Source organism: Phoca vitulina, unplaced genomic scaffold (genome assembly GCF_004348235.1).
Source record: "Phoca vitulina isolate PV1807 unplaced genomic scaffold, GSC_HSeal_1.0 scaffold2, whole genome shotgun sequence".
Lineage (NCBI taxonomy): Eukaryota > Metazoa > Chordata > Mammalia > Carnivora > Phocidae > Phoca > Phoca vitulina.
The window spans coordinates 31,464,543-31,478,943 of record NW_022589705.1 but is presented as its reverse complement, the minus strand read 5'-3'; the positions used below and the strand labels follow the sequence as shown (position 1 = coordinate 31,478,943).

At 35.1% G+C, this 14,401-nt stretch overlaps 1 protein-coding gene across 1 annotated transcript in view; it reads left to right on the top strand.

Annotated features, from left to right (window-relative positions):
• Positions 1-14,401, top strand: part of WDR63 (WD repeat domain 63) — a 69,837-nt gene that overhangs the window by 37,504 nt on the left and 17,932 nt on the right. The window contains exons 15-17 of the mRNA XM_032416266.1: positions 3,790-3,934; positions 5,501-5,588; positions 13,560-13,690. Coding sequence (XP_032272157.1) covers positions 3,790-3,934; positions 5,501-5,588; positions 13,560-13,690 — 364 coding nt within the window. The remainder of the gene's footprint in view (positions 1-3,789; positions 3,935-5,500; positions 5,589-13,559; positions 13,691-14,401) is intronic.

The following is a 14,401-nucleotide window of genomic DNA, read 5'->3' as shown; positions in this document are numbered from 1 at the left end:
CCCCAAAAACAAAACAATTAGAATGCTCTTGCTAAAAAATAAAAGAGCATGAGGGTGGGGGGATTATTGCCCAAAAGGGCCACCAATAGGGCCATATGGAATATTATACAACAAGTAAAATTGTAATGATTTCATGGAGCAATGTTTATGGTATGATGTTGATTATAAACAACAGAATGCAAAGCTATACTCTTCTTCAACAGCCTTGGAAAACATTTAGAAACACTGAACAGACTTAAAATATTACATGTTTTTTTATTTAAGTCACAGGTCCTTGATTGTTGGTTATAATGATGGCCCTTGAATTTAGAAATATTCTAGAATATTCTGGAGATAATTCCTTCAAAAGTTGTTAAAGTAAAAAAAAAAAAAAAAGCTTATGCATTTAGAAAAGCTAACTTTTAGTTATTTGGAAAACTTACCAGTTCTAATCTTTATACCTCAGCCATGCCAAAGTTCTTATAATATAGAATAAGGTAAAATAAGGATCCATTAATAAAGAATATGTGACTGAACAATAGAATGTTACTCAGCCATAAAAAAAGAATGAAATCTTGCCATTTACATCAACATGGATGGATCTAGAAGGTATAATGCTAAGTGAAATAAGTCAGTCAGAGAAAGATAAATACCATACAATTTCACTCATATGTGGAATTTAAGAAACAAAAACAAACAAACAAAAAAACGCTCTTAACTATAGAGAACAAACTGGTGGTTACCAGAAGGGAGGTGGATGGGGGGATGAATGAATTAGGTGAAGAGGATTAAGAGTACACTTATCATGATGAGCACTGAGAATGTGTAGAATTGTTGAATCACTATTTTGTACACCTGAAACTAAATATAACATTATATGCTACTTATACTGGAATTAATAAATTAATTAATTTTTAAAACCCCAAAAAAGAATATGTGATTAATTTATGCAGAAAGTTCAACTGAAGTTATCTGTATTTAGCAAAATCATTTCATTCTTTTTTTCAAAAATTTTTTAAAGATTTTATTTATTTATTTGAGAGACAGAGAGCACAAGCAGGGGAAATGGCAGAGAGCACAAGCTCAGACTCCTCGCTGAGCAAGGAGCCCGATGGCGGGCTCAATTCCAGGACCCCAGAATCATGACCTGAGCCAAAGGCAGATGCTCAACCAACTGTGCCACCCAGGGGCCCCTAGCAAAATCATTTCATGAATAATGCAAATTAATGCTATAAATGAGATTCAAGATCTTTCTAATTTGGAAAAACAGTTTTAAATCAACTATAATTGTAGTTTAAAACAGATCTTTTTGTGTCATTTGTGGTGTTCTCTCAAGGATTTATATTTTGACAACATAAAAATGATTAATACTTTCAACAATTCATTAAGATGAATAAATGATTAATATTTATTAAGTCACATAAATGAATAAGAGTTTTGTTAGTCTTACTTGAGCTACTAACCATTTATCTAAATACTTTAACTTACACATCTAAATTCTTTAATAATATCTTAAGTTTATTAATCAGGTTACTCATAACCTCAGTGACAGAAATAATAGAGCTAATACAGCATGTCCTTTGCCATCCTCATCATATGTTTTCACATAATTAATACAAAGTCACTTTTATACTAAGATACTATATAAGTATCATTATAAATGTGTTACCAAGTTTATTACACTTAAAATTATACTCTATAGATGTGTGGAGCTTTATAAAGAATTTTCATATACATTATCTCATTTGATTTTTATAGTCAACCTGTAAGGAAGGAAAAATAAGAGGAGAAATAACCTTTATTGGATGCTTACTATGTACAAAGCACATTAAATCCAACATTGCCTGTGTATGTATTGTTTTCCCAATGAATATACATATATTTATGTTATACATATTATATGTTTATATTATATATATTTGCATTATATATTTATATATATTTATAATATATAATATGTGGTTATAGATCATGTCTCTTGTATATGACACCAAAAACACAAGCATAAAAGAAAAAAGTTGAAATTCATCAAAATTTTTGTGTTTCAAAAGGCACTATCAAAAAATTGAAAAGACAGTCCACAGAATGGAAGAAAATATTTGCAAATCATATTTCTGATTAAAAATTTCTATCCAGAATATATAAAACTCTTACAACTCAACAATAAAAAGACAAATAACCCAATGTAAAAAGGAGCAGAGGTTATCAATAGACATTTTCCCCAAAAAAATATACAAATGGCTAATAAGCACATGAAAAGATGTTCAACATTAGCTATGAGGGAAATGCAAATCAAAACCACAATGAGACCTAAAATAGCCAAAGCAATAATCTTGACAAAGAAGAACAAAGTTGGAGGACTCACACTTCCTGATCTCTAAACTTTCTACAAAGTTACAGCTAGAGACAGATGTACTGACACTGGCATGAGGATAATAGACATAGAAATCATACAGCTCAGAAATAAACCCATATGTCTATGGATGACCAATTTTCAACAAGGGTACAAAGACAATTTAATGAAGAAAGACTAGTCTTTTCAACAAATGGTGCTGGGACATCTGGATATATGCAAGCAAAAGAATGAAGTTGGACCCTTACCTCATACTGTATAAAAAAATTAACTGAAAATGGAATAAACACCTAAATGCAAGATCTAAAACTATGCAACTTTTAGAAGAAAACATAAACAAATAAAAGCATAAATGTTCATGACCTTGGATTAGATAGTGATTTCCTACATATTACATCCAAAGCACAACCAAATGCAAATCTAAATCAATTTTGATGAGACTCCACCTCCCCCACTAGGATGGCTATAATAAAAAAGACAAAAAGTAGCAAGTGTTGGCAAGGATATGGAGAAATTGGAATCCTCACACATTGCTGATGGGAATATAAAAACAACACAGTTGCTTTGGAAAACAATCTAGCAGTTCCTCAAAAGATCAACCACAGAAATTACCATATAACCCAGCAATTACACTCTTCAGTGTATACCCAAGAGAAATGAAACCATGCATCCAAACAAAACTTATACACAAATGTTCAAAGCAACATTATTCATAATAGTCCATCAACTGATGAATGGATAGACTGTGGTATATCCTAAACAACAGAATATTATTTGGCAATACAAAGAAATGATATACTGATATATACTACCACATAGATGAACTCTGAAAATATGCTAAATGAAAGAAGCCAGTCACCAAAAGCCACATATTGTCTGATTCTATTTATATGAAATGTCCAGAATAGACAAAACTATACAGACAGGAAGTAGATTAGTATTGTCTAGGGCTGGTGGGATGGGCTGGGGGACAGTGAGGAGTGACCACCAATCTGTACAAGGTTTCTTTTTGGGGTGATAAAAATCTTCTAAACTTAATTGTGGTGATGGTTGCATAGCTCTGTGACTATATTAAAAACCATTGAATTGTGTACTTTCAGTGGGTGAATTTTGTGCTATATGAGTTATGTCTTAATAAAGTTGTTAAAAAGATGGCGCTAAAAAATGCTGAAAAAATGCTTAAAAAGATGCTAAAGAAAAAGATGGTGTCAATCTCCAAACTCAGTTCTCATATATGATAATATTAGTGTCAATACCAGCAGTCATCAAATAACCCTATAAACTGTATAATTCTCTAAAATATAAAATGCAAAACAATCCCATGTCATAAAAATCTTAGTTTCAGAGATATTAAAATACAGCCATGATCACATTGCTTATGTATAGCAGCATAAAGTATGGTAGTTCTAAGCCTACATCTCTTACTTATACTAAATAAAATGTGAATTTTTTTAAAGCACAATATGTTTTTGGGATATCAGACCACAGAAAGCTTTAACCCCACAATTAATAGAGAAAAAGAAAGAAGAACATATTGAAATTCCTTTGGATGTACCATCCACTTTTTTGCATCTCGATCTCTCCTGGAAACCTCTCACTAAGGTAAGTAACATGCAATTTAGTCCATTCTATTTGCTTGCATGTACACTTATAATATATTTGCATATACATACATATATATACACACACTCTAGAAGTAGAGCAGCTCAAATAAACACAGGACTTTATAATTAATGTATTCATTTAACCAATAAATTCTTTTATTGAGAATTATTATGAGGCCTGCCTAGGTCAAGCCAGAAATCACAATTTTTGTGAACTCAAGATTGATATTTGTTCATGTATAAGCATGCCCCAACTTACTAATGGTTAGTATAATAATTATGCATTTGCATAAGCAGTTGCTTGTAAACCAGTAGGCTCTCAGGTTAGCCTGGAAAGCTAATTTTAATCTCTAATATAGGCAAAATTCTGCATATTTTTCATGTAGTAGGAAACAGTATTTTAATATCTATGACCAAACAAAACTGAAAGTAATTGAAAGAGAAATTATTTGTACTTTTCTTGAAAGGCAGAGCTTTGAAGAAAAGCAATTTTAATTTAAGAAAGATATGGCTGTGGATGGAATATGTGTGGAAAGTATGAATGGGTTTCTGACATTGATGACCCTCTTTTTTTTAGAATGTCTAGTTCCAATTCCAAACTTAAGATTTAGTCCCTTATTTTACAAGTATCACTAGAATTATATTACTATGTATTTGCTCCAAATGGAAGAGAGAACACAGAGGGGTGAGAATATTCCAGAAGGAGCTAGGATTAGAAATTAGAAATTAGAAAGAGAGGATGAGGAATTTTCTGGGGTAGGATTTACCAAGCTGTAAACTGTTTAAAAAGAAGTGAGCAAACAGAAACTTACCTGGGAATAATTGTCAGCATGTAGACAAATGTCCTGATGGAGAAATGTGAGGCAGATGTTGTGAGGGATAGTATAAAGAATGACAGCTTCCCATTCTGGTGCAGATCCAGGGCCACTTCTGGAACTCAGGGGCATGTGTGTCCCCAAGGTGACTCAGCAGTGCCTGGCAGATGAAAAGACCCCACACAACTTTCTGGAGCTTCATTTAAGTGAAAGATGTAGGAACCAGGAGAATAAACCATTATTTTATATTAAAACCAAAAAGGATGTATTATGAACTAGAATACACAATATTTTCAGAAATTAAACAGGATTTGGAAATGAGCCCCTGGACAAGCTCCCTTCGACCGCAGGGTTTTATTTTTACTTATTTATTTATCTTCAAAAATCTTATTTATTTATTTGTCAGAGAGAAAGAGAGAGAGAGCATACACAAGCAGGGAGGAGGGGCAGAGGGAGAAGCAAGAAGCCTGACTCGGGGCTTGATCCCAGGACCCCGGGATCACGACCCAAGCCGAAGGCAGACACCCAACCGACTGAACCACTCAGGTGCCCGGAGTTCCAGGGTTTTAGAAACTGTGGTTTAGGCACTGTCTGTGGGGAAAAGCAACTAGGAATCTGATGGAGAATGGAAAAGAGACAAAGGGAGGGAGGGAGGTGGGAAACAGCCATCTGGGGGCGGAAGGAGAAAGCAAGAATAAGTCACCCACAGGATATATGGAAATAATCTTTCTTCTATGTTCTCCCAAAAGATAAGGCTGTCTAAAGGTGAAACAAGTTTAGACCACTGCCCAACCAAGATCAGCCTGAGTGAAGACAATCTCCTTTACAAAGCACAAGGTAACTGCCTTTGCTTATTAAAATGGCATGTAATAGTTTGAGTACTAGTGATTCCTAATGTCCAGGGTGCGTTACTTGCTAAGATAGTCTGATTTGTAAAAAGAATACAGAAAACCAAACCCTCCAATATGGAACTTTATAATGGCTATAATAACTATAAGGGCGCCCGGGTGGCTCAGTAGGTTAAGTATCCATATCTTGATTTGGGCTCAGGTCATGATCTCGGGGTTGTGAGATAGAGTTCCACATTGGGATCCTCACTGGGCATGGAATCTGCTTGAGATTCTCTCTCTCCCCCTCCCCCTCACTCCTCAAAAAACAAATAGACACACACAAAACTATAGCCAACACATTAAAACTGCCTATACACACACACACAAAGATTTGACGACAGAATTCAGTTTAGTTTAGTTTCATAAACATTTATTGAGTATATTTTTGAGAACTCATTACATTAAAAAAAATTTTACGAAGCTGTCCTAATAAATATGGATGTGCTCAAAGAATAATTCTATAGAATGGAACATATCTCGAGTCTAACAAAGTAAGTTATGAAGTATAAGAAATAAATTACCATTCCCAGTCAGAATATAATAGAAAAATTAATATTTGTACAGCAACATGATAAAATAGAGAAATAACAATTGCCTTTTACATCTGTCTCAACTCAACCCCTACACCTTTGTTGAAGTAACTGAAGGGTACACATACAAATGTCAAAACTATTAAAATAAAGGTGTTCGTGAATATCCCACCCGAGAGCAATGCACAATGAAAATGTAGAAGAATCACTAGAAACTGAAGTACTTTCCAAATATTTGCCTTGTCAAATGGATTTCCATTTATAAATTGTTGAATGTTAAGTGATAGAATATCTCGTAAAAAACATAATATGTATCTAATACCCTGCTTGGGCAAAACTCACTTTGAAGCTGTGTGTTTCATAGATACAACCCAAGACCTCATGCTAAAAAAAAAGAAAAATGTTTATAGACCTTTTCTAAGCACTATTAAAACATTGCATGTTTTTTATGTATTTGGGCCTGCTTCATTTCAGAAGGAATGGAAGGTGAGTTCTCTCCACTTCTTCGTAGTCAACTGTCAGCTGCAATTTATTGAATTTCGGCCATGAGTTAGGTACTGTGCTAATTAATACTGCACATGCTTTCATTCATTTACCAGGTATTTATAAAGTGCTTATCTTATGCTGGGCCCTGAGGGTGCAATGGTGTGTAAAACAGATGCTAATGGTCATGACAATCCTGCAAACTGGGAATTTTCATTACCATTTTATGATTAAGGAAACCAAGACTGAGAGAGGTTATGTGCGCGTGGGTGGTTCAGTTGGTTGAGCAACTGCCTTTGGCTCAGAGTCCTGGGACTGAGCCCCACGCTGCGCTCCCTGCTCATCGGGGAACCTGTGTCTCCCCCTCCCCCTGCTCCTGCTCTCTCTCTCTCTCTCAAATAAAGTCTTTTAAAAAAAAAAAAGGGGGTAACTCATTAAATGCCCTACTCTTTTTAAATTAATGAAAAAAGATGATCATGAGGATCTTACTGCTTTTATCCAGTTGATAGTAAGGATATCACTATATCTTTTAAAAGTGTGTTTTTTTCCTTATTCACTTTCAACAAGTTTATTGAGGTATAATTGACATACAATAAAATGTAATGTTTTCAACACAGGGCTATTACATATACATATGTGTACATATATACATATGTACATGTACATGTACATGCCTTTGTATGGACATGTGCTTTTATTTGCTTGGGTAAATACCTAGGAACGGGATGATTAAATCATGTGGCAGGTGTATGTTTAACTTTTTAAGAAACTGCCAAAGTGTTTTACAAAGTGGTTATACCATTTTACATTCCAACAAGCCATGCAGGAGAGTTCCAGTTTTTCCACATTCTCATGAACAGATGGTATGGCTAGTCTTTTTAACTGAACTATTCTAAAATGGGTGTAGCGATATCTCATTTACACTTACCTAATGACTAAAGATGTTGAGCATATTTGCATGTATTTTTTTTGCCTCTCATATATATATATCTTTTTGGGTGAAGTGTCCATATCTTTTACCCATTTTTTAGTTGTGCTGTTTGTTTTTTTATTATTGAGTTTTCAGAGCCCTTAACATATTCTGCATACTAGTCCTTTATCAGATATGTGATTTGCAAATATTTTCTCCCAGTCTGTGATTTGCACTCTGTTAAAATATTGTGTCAGGGCACCTGGGTGGCTCAGTTGGTTAAGCATCTGCCTTTGGCTCAGGTCATGATCCTGGGGTCCTGGGATTGAGCCCTGCGTTGGGCTCCCTGCTCAGCAGGGAACCTGCTTCTCCCTCTCCCTCTGCCCATTTGTGCTCTCTCTCCATCTGTCAACTAAATAAATAAAATCTTTTAAAAAATTATTAAGTGTCATTCTCCTAACACTGTCTTTTGAAAAGCAGAAGTTTTTAATTATGAGGAAGTCCAGTTTATCAGTTTGTTCTTTCATGGGTCATGATTTTGGTTTTGAATGTAACCGAAGGTTGGGTTGTTTTTTTTTTCTAAGAGTTTTATAGTTTTATAACTAAGTTTATGATCTTCATTGAGATGATTTTTTTCTATGCACAAATTATGAATCAGAATTCATTTGTGTGTGATGTTCCAGCACCAGTGGTTGAAAACACTATCCTTTTTCCACAGGATTGTTTTTGCACCTTTGTCAAAAATCACTTGTCCAAATATGTGAGAGTCCATTTCTGAACTCTGTTTTGTTCTGTTGATCTGTGTCTGTCTTTACGCCAATACCACACTGTCTTGATTACTGTAGCTTTAGTACTGTAGTACTAAAGGCTTGAAATGAGTGCTAGTCCTTCAACTTTTTTCTTTTTCAAAGTAGTTTTTGACCATTCTAGGATTTTTGTTTTCCCACGTGAATTTTGTATCTTTTGTCTTGCATAAGCCTGCTCTGACTTTGATTGGTAAATCAGTATTAGAAGATCAGTATTAACAAGAATTTGGTGTCTGCAATATAGAGTCTTTCAAGTCATTAGTAAGGTATATCTCCCCATCTACTTAGGTCATTAGTTTCTCAGTGATGTTTTATAGTTTCCAGCGTACAGGTCTTTCACTTCTTTTGACAGATTTGTCTCTAAGTCTTTCACATTTTTTGGTGCTCTAGTAAATGGTACTTCCAAATTTTTAATTTCTGATTGTTCATTACCAGTGTATAAAAATACAATTGATTTTTGAGTATTGATTTTGTATCCTACAATCTTCCTAAAATCACATTGGTTATAGTGGCTTGTTTGTAGATTTATTTGGGTTCTCTATATAGATGATAATGTCATTTGGGTTCTCTATGTAGATGATAATGTCATCTGTAAATAAGGACAGTTTTACTTCTTTTCTGATCTGTATGATTTTTTTTCTTACCTGATTACACAGCTAGAAACCTCAGGATGCAAAGTGGTTAGAGAGCATTCTTGTTTTATTCCAGATCTTAGGGAGAAAGCATTTAGTCTTTCCCCATTAAGTATGATGTTAGGCTCTAGGGTTTTTGTAGAGTCCTTTATCAGGTTGAAGAAGTTCCCTTCTATATACCAATTAATGTTGGATTTTGTCAAAAGATCTCTCTGCATTTTTGGAGATGATCATATGCTTTTTTTTTCCTTTTTAAACTTATTAATATGGTGAATTACTTTGATTAATATCTGAATGTTAAACTAGCCCTGGATTCCTGGGATAAACTCTACTTGGTTGTGATTTAGTAATTGTAATCCCTGAATTTTTTAAGGAACAATTTTTACACTGTTATCTCTATACTTATATCGGCATTTATTCAAGACACGTATTAACTCTTGCAAAGTGCTAGGCTCTGAGGATATAGCTGTGAAAAGATAATTCCCTGCTTCTGTGGAGCTTACCTTCCAGTGTGATAGATACACATCTATATCCACTTAAGGAAGGACCTATCTAAAATGAATCTTGAAGCATGACCCAAATGTCATCAAACAGGAATACTCCCCATCAAATGAATGCTCTCTTTCCAGACGAAGACATTTTGTGGATATTTCTTAGAGAAAGGTATACTGGCTAAATCAGCTCATAAAGGGAATGGACATAATTTTTTAGATTCTCAGCTGAGACTGTGGTTGGCTATGTCCCTTTGCGTGTGTTCAGAAGTCTGTGTGCAGGCAATCCCACAAATCCTGGAGAAAATTAAATTTCACTTGGTAATCTCAATGGATCTTGCTAACACATGTCTCTTATCACTAAAGGCAGTTACTGCGGTCATGACCTGCCTCTTGTGTAGATGGCCAACTCTCAGAGCTTTATCTGAAATCTCATTATGGTGTTTTAAATCTCCTTAGGACACACTTCCAGCCATGCACCTACTCTGGCCAGAGTTGAACCTATTGACTAGAATACACTCGTATGTTTCTTGAGCACATTTTGTTTATTGACCCTATATTGGTTCTCCTTCGATCTTCCACTAAGATTCCTAGTTCACGCTATTCCACCATCACACTCTCGAGACCTCTCTCCAGCTGTCTGGTGCTGTGTTGCCACCTAGTGGCTGTAGGCCACGTGGCTCTCACCTGCCATGTTAGATCCGAAATAGTCCGTGCCCTTCTGAGCACTCACTTTCAGATGTTTATTCTGTTGAGGAAGACTTTGCTCTAAATGTTTTTGGAATTCCTATTTTGGAATTGCCTTCAGAGCCTCCGTTACATTCTTCTGAGCACCGTGGCATCGTAGCTAAGGATGTGGATTCTGGAGTTTGGTTTTAAATCCTAAAGCCACATTTATTATTTGACGAGGTCAAATTACTATACCTCTCTGTGCCTTCCTTTTTTTAATAAACCTGTTTGAAAAGAGAGAGGTGAAGATAAAGGAAGTAAATAATGAAGGTAACTACCTCATGGAGTATTGTGAAGATAAAATGAGTTAATACATAGACAGCTCTAACAGCTCTTTGTCATCCTTAAAGGAGAATTAGTGCTTAACCACCTCAGGAGTTACTGTGAGGATTGAGTGAAACGGTGCATGCGGAGCACACAGTTCAGTACCTGGCATGTAGTCACATAGTAAGCATTTAGTAAATGTTAGCTGCTGTTAGTATCCCAGGCCCTCCCTGGTGATGGAAATCCATGGATGGATTCCATGAGGATGATGCTGAATTTAATAAATATGCAGGATATTCCAGTCGAGTCTGAGTAAATACAGTAGATGATCACATTTTTCTCTGGCCTCATTCTCTTTAACTGCACCACAGTAAACTCTATCAACTAAGCCCCTTTTCTCGGAGCTCCTGCCTTGGCTTTTGTGGTTTTCCTGATACCTCTTCAGTTTCCCTCCTCGGTCTCCTTTCCCTGCTGCCTTCTCATCATAAATGTACCTCAGACTCTAACTTCAGCAGTGTGCTTTCCTCTTTTGGTAACTTGGTCCACTCTTACCCTGTTGACAATCCTCCACCTTGCCTCTCGCTATCTCCTGGGTTCCAACCCAATCTATTCCCTCAGTGTCAGTGTGTCCAGAACAGAACTTGGGTCATCCTTGTCTCTCTCCTCAGGTCCCTACATCCAGTCTCTCACTTAGGATAACTAGGTCTTCCTTTACAGCACATCTCACATTTGCCTCTTCCTTTGCATCACCTGTACTGACCCCTGGATCAGGCTCTTGGCTCCCCTTGTTAGACCAGAGGGCTCCAAACTCTTCCATCTTGCTCCCCTCAGGAAACATTTTTAAGCACAGATTTCCAATGAGCATGTATTTATCTACAAATTATATGCATGTTCTACTCTACTAATATGATATATTCTACTAATACTAATTATTAATGTATATTATTTAAAAAGAGAAAAACAGACATTGAAATGAGAGTGAAGAATTTGACATAAACAATATCTTTTAGTAAGAACAATGTGGGGGCGCCTGGGTGGCTCAGATGGTTAAGCCTTTGCCTTCGGCTCAAGTCATGATCTCCATGTTCTGGGAGTCTGCTTCTCCTTCTCCCTCTGCTTCTCCCCTCTGCTTCTGCTCTGTCTGTCTCTGTCTCACTCACTCTCAAATGAATAAATAAAATCTTTTTAAAAAAAAAAAAGAACATTATGATTAAACGTACCTAGTTATTTCTTGAAATGTTGATTGACACTTTGTAATAAAAGTCTGGTTTCATGTTTGGCTTATTTCAATACTGATTTTTGATGTCTTACTTATTGGGAAGGGATCTACAGGCCCAAAACATGTAGATCTCTAATAAAGGAAGTGCCGGTTGATTGTACCAACAAAGTCATAATTGTTTTGTTTTGTTTTTTTTTAAAGATTTCATGTATCTATTTGACAGAGAGAGAGAGAGAGAGAACACAAGCACAGGGAGCGGCAAGCAGAGGGAGAGGGAGAAGCAGGCTCCCCGCTGAGCCTGATGAGGGGCTTGACCCCAGGACCCTGGGATCATGACCTGAGCCAAAGGCAGATGCCTAACTGACTGAGCCATTCAGGTGCCCCCATAATTGTTTTTTACTTTTGTCCATAATTATGCTATATTTTTTTAGATGGAATGTATATCTTTAGTAGACCTGAGGTTTTTTCTTTTTTTTTCTTCAACATTTTTATCATGTTAATCACCATACATTACATCATTAGTTTTTGATGTAGTGTTTCATGATTCATTGTTTGCATATAACACCCAGTGCTCCATGCAGTACGTGCCCTCTTTAATACCCATCCCCAGGCTAACCCATCCCCTCACCCCTCCCCTCTAGAACCCTCAGTTTGTTTCTCAGTTTTTTTCTATTTTAGTTTTCATTTATATGTTTGTTTGTTGGTTTTTATGTTTGTTTGTTTATTTTCCCATGGGTGATATAACCTAGATGATGATATATTGAAATGTGGTGAGTAGGGTTCCCAGAAATTTAATATCACAGTTTTTTAAAACTAATAAGTGACCTGGGATATGCCCAAGATAATATTTTTAAGAGAACAGAAAAGCAGGATACAAAGCTAAAAGACCCAATTAAAAGAAAATCTTTATATATTCACAGAATATATATATATACAGAAATGTAATTATAGGGAAATATTTTAATAATAGTTTTCTCTGAGAAATATGATAATGGATGATTTTTGTTATTTTCCTCATGCTTTTCTCTATTTTCCAAAGCTTCAGTAAATAACATTTACTAATTTTAGCTCATAAAAAGACTTTTGTTTTAAAACAAGATGACATCAGATACTTTTAAAAACAAAGAATTTCCAGATGGTGTTTGAATTTTAGCTCCCATATTTACTATGCTCTGTTTGCATGTATAGTTACAGCTATAATAGAGTACAATCACTGATGTTCTTAAGTAATATACATGAGCTAATCAGAAAACCTTAAATTATGTTCCATACATGTACTGTGCTTATGAAAAACAAATAATACATTTTAGATGGATTTATTTTTTTTAGAAGTTAGATCATTTTTGACACTTAAAAGGCTAATCTTGAATTATTTGAAAAAAATTTCCATATGATGCCAACTGAATAAAAATGACACGAGTTTCTAATTAGAGAGTCTTACTGAGAATATCAAGAGTAATGTAATCCAGAGGATATATTTCATGTCCAATTTTTACTGTAAATAATTCTGATATAAATAATGTAGAACTGGTTTTTAAACTGTGTGCCATAGAACTTTTTAGAGCCCTTGAAAGTAGGTAAAGGGGTCTCCCCCTTCCCACCAGGAAACACTTTAATCACAGCAATGCAGGTTTTGATCAATTTTATATGCAAGGGTTCCTGCATATGCTTTGGTTTGAAAAAAGTGTTCTACTGCTAAATTAGAAGTCTAAAGATATTTATACTTATGCTTACCATGCTGGGGAGGGAATGGGGCAGATGTGTGTAGCAAGGGACAGAAAAAATAAACTAACCATATTTTAAAAGGTCTTTCACTGTAAATATGTGTTTCTTCTATTCATACTCCTCCAAAAGACAAAATATTAGCCCAGAGCAAAGCAGTGAAGGCGGAAGAGATGAACCCATACCACAATCTGGAAGCTGGGTTGGCCAATCATCTCAAGCCATTAGAAGACTTCTGCACAAAGTTCTTTGTGGGAACAGAGGTGAGTTAGAATTATCTGCTCTTTTACATATACATTATATATATGAAGTCTCTATATATAATGTATATGTATATACATATATAGAAGAGAGTCTTCATTATATATATTCTTAATTTCAGCCTTATTGAGACATAACTGACATAAAATTGCAAGATATGTAAAGTGTACATCATGGTGATTTCATGTATGTATACATTGTGAAAGGCTTCCCCCATATAATTAATTAACACATCCATCACTTCACATACTTATCTTTGTGCCTGTGTGTGTGTGATAACATTTAAGTTATATTCTCTTAGGAAATTTCAATTATACAATATAGTGTTATACTGTAGTCACCATGTTCTACATTATATCCTCAAAACTCACTAATCTTACAACTGAAAGTCTGTACCCTTTTACCAGCCTCTTCCTATTTCTCCCACCCCCCACCCCTACCTGGCAACCACTTTTCTCTATTCTGTTTCATTACAACATTTACTGTACATTTGCTTTATGAAGGTTTATAATATTTATACCATTCCCATATTTTAATATACTTATTTGCATTGAATTTTTTAATCTTGATGCTTCATAGATTCATATTTAAAATGTTCCTGATGAATGTGAAAAAAATCTATAAAATTCGGTATGATCCTCCTTACTAATGATTTATTGATCAACCTGCAAATATTTATTGAACACCCACACCATATAGAAGAAACCATGCTA